Here is an 8,194-nt window from a genome sequence, read left to right as displayed (position 1 = left end):
TTCCATGTCAGTAATATTTTAATTTGCTATTAGATTAATTAACCTATTGCTGATTTTGAATGGCTGAACAAGATAAAAATGGATTACTACTCACGATATACATTTAAATATTTATATGCAAGAGAGAGATGCAAGTAGGGTAACTACATATGAATAGAAATGCTGTATATTACTCCATTTTATCATACGTCATCGGTGTATATGTCCGGGCGGATGAAGAATACATTTCTGTGTGTAAAAGGGAACCGGGATCCCAAATGAGTGTTTTTGACTCGATGGCTACACTCCAGTAAAAATATTTAAAAAAAGAAAATCAAGCGTAGGAAAGTCCACCTCATAGTGTAGTGGTTGGCGCGATCGCCCACTACGTTTGAGGACCCGGGTTCGATTCCTGGGAGGTTTGACATTAATATTTATTTATAAGGTGGTTTTGTACCGCAAAACTTCACAGTCCCTGGACTTGCAGCCGAAGCGAAAGACTGATCACCCTGATCAGAGAGATTCTCTGTAACTGATGATGGAGATACTCTGCATTTCCTTTACCAATGTCTGATGATGATGGTTACGTAACAAAACTAGTGAAACAGTGGAAGATTGAGAATTACTGATTTATTATTTGATTTATTTTACCGCTACCACCAAGATAACACAAGTGATGCTTTTGAGCTAGTTAGATCCGCTGAAAATTAGAAACATTAAATAAGCAAAACCGCAATGCGGTTCGATCTTGTACTGCCATGGAATTATTACAAAGCAATGGACACATAATTTGCAAACGAGTTTTCACACATAAATTTTGGAAGACAGGAGGTTAGATTAGGACAGCTAACATTGAAATACATCAAAAGTAAAAAGTAACATGATTTTTCTAAACAGACAACACCACATAATAAATAATGTATTATTCATAAACTTTCTAGGGAGTATGTACATTAAAATCAAAAGTTAAAACATCTTATCTACTGGCTGGTTATTTTCAAGCTTTCTCCGGAACATTTAAGAAATATATTTTTTTACAATAAAAATTATGTGAAGTACATTTTTAAGTAGCTTTTAAAACATTCATGATATGATTATGTTCTCACTTTTGGTAGATCTACAAGATATACTTAATTTACACTAATCAATTTGGACGATATGCGATTCTCATTATGCAGATATTCTCACGTTGAAATTTAAATCATACATTAATGGCACTGTTAGGAACACAAAAAGTGGTGGGTGACATTTATGAGTAATGTGACTTTGAAACAGCAATCGGTAGCTTCGTACTGTTACTTGTGACGAGCCACGCCGCCAAAAACTGTTATTCTTCAATTTTCTGTTCCTATACTGTTTCTTAAACAGTATCATATAACAGTTTTGCCACACTACTCTAAAAACTGTTTTTTTACAAAACAGCTTCGCATATCACGACCAGTTAAAAATCACGGTGAGTGGCGAGGCTCTCCTCGGGGGGACTACTGTTATGTCATAAAAATAGCCTATTGTTCAAGATTTTCAAAAATCGGCAGAATTACCATCGAATTTGGTAGATTGCTCCCAAAATCGGTAGATCTACCGAAAATTCGGTAGAGTTGGCAATGCTGCTTTGAATAGATACTTTTGTGGGTCCAAATATAAATATCAAATAGCTGCGTAGTTTTGGTTTCACATTAAATGAAGTATTTAAGTAAATATGATTGAATAATCTTAGATATTCCATAATAATTGAAGGCGAGACTCTTTTGTGTTTCTTATTTCAATTCAATTCATTTTCACTCCCAATCGTTCATTTTTGTACAAGGCACCCACATTTACAAATTCTGATAATTTAATAATATCCCAAATCACATTAGCCATGTTACACATGTATTTAAAAATCCTAATATTCAATTTTTCATTCATATCTACGGACATTCATATTAGAAAGGGGATATGCAAAAAAAATTAAGTCAATACCAAGGTACATTTTCAATTATTTACACGGTTAAGACTAATAATCAAAAAGTAAATTTAAGCTCATATGGCCAAAAATGGCACTTATGGTCTTCATAAATATTATATTGAATCAATTGTGTACACAACTAAGACATTTGGGCAGATAAACAACATGCATTCGGGTAATTAAAATGGTAAAGCAAAAAGGCACAACTTTTCATGAACATTGACACTAATTTGACAAATGAGAAAAGGAATCAGCATTATATCAATATACATATTTTTAAACCACTAGGAATTTCAAAAAATATTTTACATCTAAGGGACTCGGCGAAAACCAACAATTCAGCTAAAAATTTAAGCCAAATCACATCAACGTGGTCCCGACTGTAAAAATAATCATACTTATGAGCTTGAAAAACTCGATACTTTATCTCTAACATGTTTCCTTTTCAATGATATTGCACATAAAATAAATATTTTCTGTGCACTCACTTGGTCCATAGATTTGAAACATCTTATTTACTATACAATATAAAATTAAGTGTGAACTTTCATTATAAAATGCCGTCTTTATCATAAATAAAGCATATAAAGAGGTTTGAGCTATAAGAAAGGTATCATGAATGAAAAACTTTAACATACCTATGACGATATTTTACAAACCCTCTGGACATGTTGAATAACCAGCAATTTCTTATTTTTCTCTGTCTGGAGAAACAATGAAAGAGCTGATAATGAAACCTTTGACAAAAACTGTTTACTTGATAAGTTCACAACCGTCAAAATATTTAAAGTAAATAAAAAAAAAGTCAAAAAAATTATAAAATTACAACCAAACTTGTGCACTAATGAAATTGTCAATGAAAGATATTCACAATAATCTGTTACGAAATACCAGTTCAGTTTTCTATGAGAAGCAATATATTGATTCTGCAAAATCACTCAGTTATTCTTGAATTATTGTAGAAGGTTTATAAGTTATTCAATTATTTCAACGAGGAACTTCAGCCCCACGGGAAATTGGATACAATAAATGTTTTCTTGCGCGCGGTAAAAATTGGAGCATTAAATTGTACAGAAAAGTTTCCGGAAAATGTACATTTAAAAAAATAAATAAAAACAAACTACTTTCAACGACATCACTAGTTCATATGAATAAACTAATGATAAGAGAGTTACGGAAGATTTCCGGTTTGCTTGCCATCAATGGACCGGACCAATGGGCAGAACTGATCGAGAATTAACGGAAGAGAACCTCTGACGTCACGCGGAGTTATTTCAGAAATATGAAAATTTTAAAAATAATAGCACTGATAATACGACTTATAAAAATATAAAATGTTTTTTTTTGCTTGGTTTAATGGTCAATTAACAATGTATTTTTTTCAAAACCACTGAACTTCCTCATTGAAAAACCTCTTCTTACTATGAAATTAGAAAGGCAGGAATTACCATATATTATTTCAATGTAATAATTGAAAAAAAAATCATGACTGGCGACTGCAATGTTTAGAGTAATATAAAATAACCCTTTGATAATAATATTCCTTTTGCTATAAAGTTTATTAAATTTGATGGCTTTCTTTTGCTTAAAAAAGATTAAATGTATATTGCTTTTCTATACATTAGAGGGCATTTTTACACATCAATTGATAATTAAATTAAGTGTTTGAAATATCGCCAAGTTAAATGATGATATTTGCAAAATTCGATGCATCACCTTGCTTCTCTATCCTGGATACCGCCGCCATCTTGAGATCTGGCGACATCACTCAACACACCGCCATATTTAAATCCAACCTTACCCAAATCAAAGTCAACACTTTTAGAATTGTCTATTAGAAGTCCCGACTCTTGTTCTCCGATCATAGTATTTTCTTCATATTCGACCAGCTCAGGGTCGTGAGATTCCCTGTCGGCAGTTTCTTCAGCAACAGATGTGTTCATAAAGCCTTTGTAATTTGTGTGTAATTTTTTTTTCCTTGAACCTTGTGACCCACTCTCTATCAATGCTGGAAGGAAGTTGTCAAACGAACCTTGTCTGGAAAAAATACAAATAATTTAGTATGTATATACATATTTTAAACTTTTATACATACATTGGCGGGCTTGCTGTCATAAGCAATAACTTCCGACTAACTAAAAGGAGACTGGTGAATGCTGATGTTGGTTAAAGTTTGAACAGATTCCTTTACAGCCAATACAAATTATTATGTAATTCCCTTATCTTCACCTAATACTTAGGGCAATGCATTTGTACAGCAATTGCAGCTTATCCTGATAATTTATTATGAAGTAAGGATGATACTGATCAAGCCACGTCTCAACGGTGAAAAATTATGATAACAATTAGGTCCAGTGAGTAAGTGTCTCATTTGATGCATGAACAAATCTTATTTTGCTTAAGAATTGTGTAAGAATAATAAACATGCTGAATTTTAAACTGTCTTCATTCCCTTAGTATTTTTTAAATTTATTCACATTAACCATCCTAATAAAGTAGTTTTATTAGAATATTTACCGTTCTGGAAAACCCAGGTATGCTCCTGGAGCAGAGGCAGATCTTGCGCCACGGGATAGTTTCCCTGGTCGGAGGAATGGGTTCTGGAAATTAATACAATTATGTAATTTTTATTATAATGTTTTAGAAGTAATATTATTATTTGTACATTTTCTCTTCGCTCCACAAGTGAGTTAGAGATGCCACCTGTTTATATTTTTGTATAGTTAGCAGCACCCTTTTGCAAGCAGTAAATTATTAATCTGTATTGTTTAATTCGTGTCAAAGTTAGCTTTAAAATACTTTTTAAATTTATTTCAATTACTTAAGACCGATTACTCTTCAATAATATTTTTAGTAGATTATTTATGTATCTTTATCTTATGTTCATAAATAATATGATGAGACATAATTTGGATTAATAACTTTCTGACTAAAAGGGGTCAACTTCATAAACATATCAAAAGACGGTGGCCTTTCTAAGGGCCAGCTGCACAAAAAAAGTTTGTTCAAATATGATATATGTATGTCTAAAGTAAATTATTCTTTCGCTTTAATCATGAATGAAAAAAGTAAGATAAAACAGCATATTTTAACAAAAATAAACAATTAAGTATTATTTAACTTTAAACACTTTTAAACCTAACTTTATGTCGTCCAACTAGCCCCTACTCACTTGTTATCAGTAAACACTAGTTTGTAGCACCAAACATGTGATAAAATAAATATTAGGTACTTACATACTCACGTTTCATATTAATTTATCAAATAATTTCTCCATCTCTGTTAAATATTTTCAACCTTGATAATATCCCTGAGTATAAAATCACCGCTTGTTCAAAAGGTTTGGACATCCCTATTCTTAAGAATACTATATTAATGAGTCAAGAATTGTCTGTCTAAATTTTTTTCAATATTGAACCAAAAACGTTCAATATATTGCCCGTTGAAGTTACGAGTAGTAATGAAGAAACATTATTTTTAAAGTATTTGTTACAGATTGGGTTTGTGGTTTGTTAACACTCTCTGGATGTGGGAAGGGGGAGCCTCAGATGTACGAGTGTGCTCCTCGTAATAAACTTAGGTCATGGGCCCGGAAATAGAGCATAACGCACTGCCAATGCAATGGTTTGCTTTCGACCTAATGAAACTTAGCTGAAACCAAGTGAGGGTTTTCACTAGAGCCCTCACAGTGATATATAAAGGTCGCAGTAATGTCAGGAGCTTACGTAGCACTGACCCCCATTTTTCAGAATAAGAATAAGAATCTACTTAGAGTAGGTAGTCTATGCTTATGATACACTGTACATCTTACCTGCTTCTCTGAATGTTTAAGAATAATTTTTCGTGTTCTATATAGGTAATTGTAAAGTAGGCTTTCTAGAACGGGTATCTTTTTATGCCTATGTGAGAGCCTGCTATTATTGTTGTTTAATAGTATACAAAAAATAAAAATATATTTTCAAGTTCTGTAGTTTTTCTGACAAGAACATATACATATATACTTCACCTGAAAGCTGTGTTTCTTGAGCATAGTTTTGATGAGGATGAGTGTAGAGACTTTGGGGATACTTGTGACGACTCGGGCTACGTCTTCCTCCGTTACCTCCACCAGTTGGCAGTTCTCTTCTTCTGATGGTAGCAGCCAGCGACCGTCCATAGTCACCCAGGGGTGGACCTGCAGGATGTAGGTATTTATTTATGATCCAATTAACCTTTTATAAAATTATAATAGCAGCAGTGAACAAATTGCGACCAAAAAAGCTTTAGAAAGTATCAATAAAAAATATATATTATAACATCTGTAATAAACAAAAATGTCTACTTATATAATTAAAAGGTAAATTAAATTAAATAACAGAAAATAACACAGTGAAAAAACAAAAACTTAGGTGCAAAAAGAAAGTTTAAAAGTTAAGTTTTACTACAAAATATCTATTATGAAAAAGAACTTAGGTTTGAAATTAAATTTCCAATTATTAAAAATAACAAAGGTAACAATAATACAGTTAACAAGTAAAGTAGGTATTCTAAAAATAACCCAATTGTAGTAATAACTAAAATAATATATATAAAGAAAAAAATGAAAAAAAAACGTTATGGATTTACGGACGTCACTTTATCTTCATGGATATAACTCGAACCTACGTGCATCCAGCTCGAAGTATTTCTCCGAACTGATAAATAAATTATAAATTTAAAAAATTGATAGAATTATTTCAGGACGCCACGTGTGTCGAAACTCCAATACAAATTTGTATGGAAGCAGGCGGCTCTAGCGTTACAAAATATTCCCAAAGTTTGCCTGAATTACAGTGAAAATTTAATTACTTTGATGTGGTTTTATGCGTTTAGAACATTTTAAAACTTATTTTATCTGGGATTATGAAAGGTTTTTAGTAAAACGTGTGTAACCGACGCACGGAGCATGACAAGAAACGCATTTTTGGGTGTTTTTACGTAGTTCCTGCATTTATTTCTCATAGGATTTTTAAAACTTCAATTTCAGATTTTAATCGCCGTGTGTACCATAGATATTTACTTAACTATCCGTGTGGAATTAGCGGTTCAATCATTAGTAATATTGCTTCTGTTGGATGATGCAAAGTGATGTTTCTAATATCTGACTCTTAATTTTTTTTATTAGCTCTCAGATAATTAATTATCTGTTCCACCTGCCCGCACGCGCACCCATCGCGTCAGATTGAAGATTGTTGTAATGGTTTGTTAGTTATTACCCGCGTCTAAACAAAACTCTAGTTACAAAAATTAATGTTGTGGTACTTTGATTAGCATCTCCAAAGAAAGCCGCGACTATAAAAACGCCCGAAGCTTGAATTAAAGTAATAAAATTTCGCGAAGAATCCCCCTAGCACATCTTGATAGCAAAGTTGCTCAAACTAAGTGCATATTAAACAAGTTGAGATTACCCGCACAAAGGGAAGAGATCCAAACATTTATTATTTATAGTTTTGGCTATTTCATCAGTAAGCTCCACGCCTAGTCATTTCATTTTGTTTATATTTACGATCAATTTAACTTGTTTGGGGAATATACATAAATCTCGCGCGATTAAATCTGCTTTAGACCGCGAAAATAAAAACACACGAAATGGATGCAGAAAATTGAAATGTACATTTATAGAAGAAAATAAAAACAAGGCTGTATCTTTACGGTTTTTGTTTTATTCAGAAATTTTACGTAGTTTGAATGATCAATTTTTTTGCCTAGTACTCATAATTTATAATAAAACAAAAATTACAATTAAAAACTTAAGAACACGTTTTTTACTGATAATTTGGTTTGCAAATAGGACATACATATTTGTACTATTTTAAAAGGCTCTATAATCACGCGGGTGTTATTGATAGTTGAAAAATCATTTCTGATTTTAAAAAAACCAATGACAAAATTGTAGATAATTTTAATAAGAGCCTTAGAAAAAAATACTTTATGATTTTAGGATAACGCAGCAAACCCTAAAATTCACATCAATCTTAGATCATTTTTCTGGCCAAGCAAAGTTTATAAAAGGTTTACGAAAATGAAACTTCTTAAACATACGCTTTCTGAGTGCTCACGGTTTTAACTAAATAATTAAACCGGTGAATAGCATTTTGTAAAAATCGGATATTCGATAATCCCCAACAAGATTTTTGTAAAGGATTCGGCTGCTCATAAAATCTATGAATAAAAATTGCTATCTCCCCGTTGTCTCATATTTAAAGTCTTCGAAACTTACTTCGATACTTATATCTGCGTGGATAATTT

General features: G+C 32.1%; 1 protein-coding gene across 1 annotated transcript in view; it reads right to left on the bottom strand.

Moving 5' to 3' along the window:
- Positions 1–3,264: 3,264 nt before the first annotated feature.
- Positions 3,265–8,194, bottom strand: part of LOC148275242 (calcium/calmodulin-dependent protein kinase kinase 1) — a 114,535-nt gene continuing 109,605 nt past the window's right edge. Inside the window, exons 7-9 of the mRNA XM_088235964.1 lie at positions 5,934–6,101; positions 4,445–4,527; positions 3,265–3,964 (exon numbers count right to left, since the gene is read on the bottom strand). Coding sequence (XP_088092090.1) covers positions 3,640–3,964; positions 4,445–4,527; positions 5,934–6,101 — 576 coding nt within the window. The 3' untranslated portion in view covers positions 3,265–3,639. The remainder of the gene's footprint in view (positions 3,965–4,444; positions 4,528–5,933; positions 6,102–8,194) is intronic.

Source organism: Micrasema longulum, unplaced genomic scaffold (assembly GCF_059751315.1).
Source record: "Micrasema longulum isolate JH-2025_06_02 unplaced genomic scaffold, ASM5975131v1 h1tg001481l, whole genome shotgun sequence".
Taxonomy (NCBI): Eukaryota; Metazoa; Arthropoda; class Insecta; order Trichoptera; family Brachycentridae; genus Micrasema; species Micrasema longulum.
This window is presented reverse-complemented; position numbering and strand designations above follow the sequence as displayed.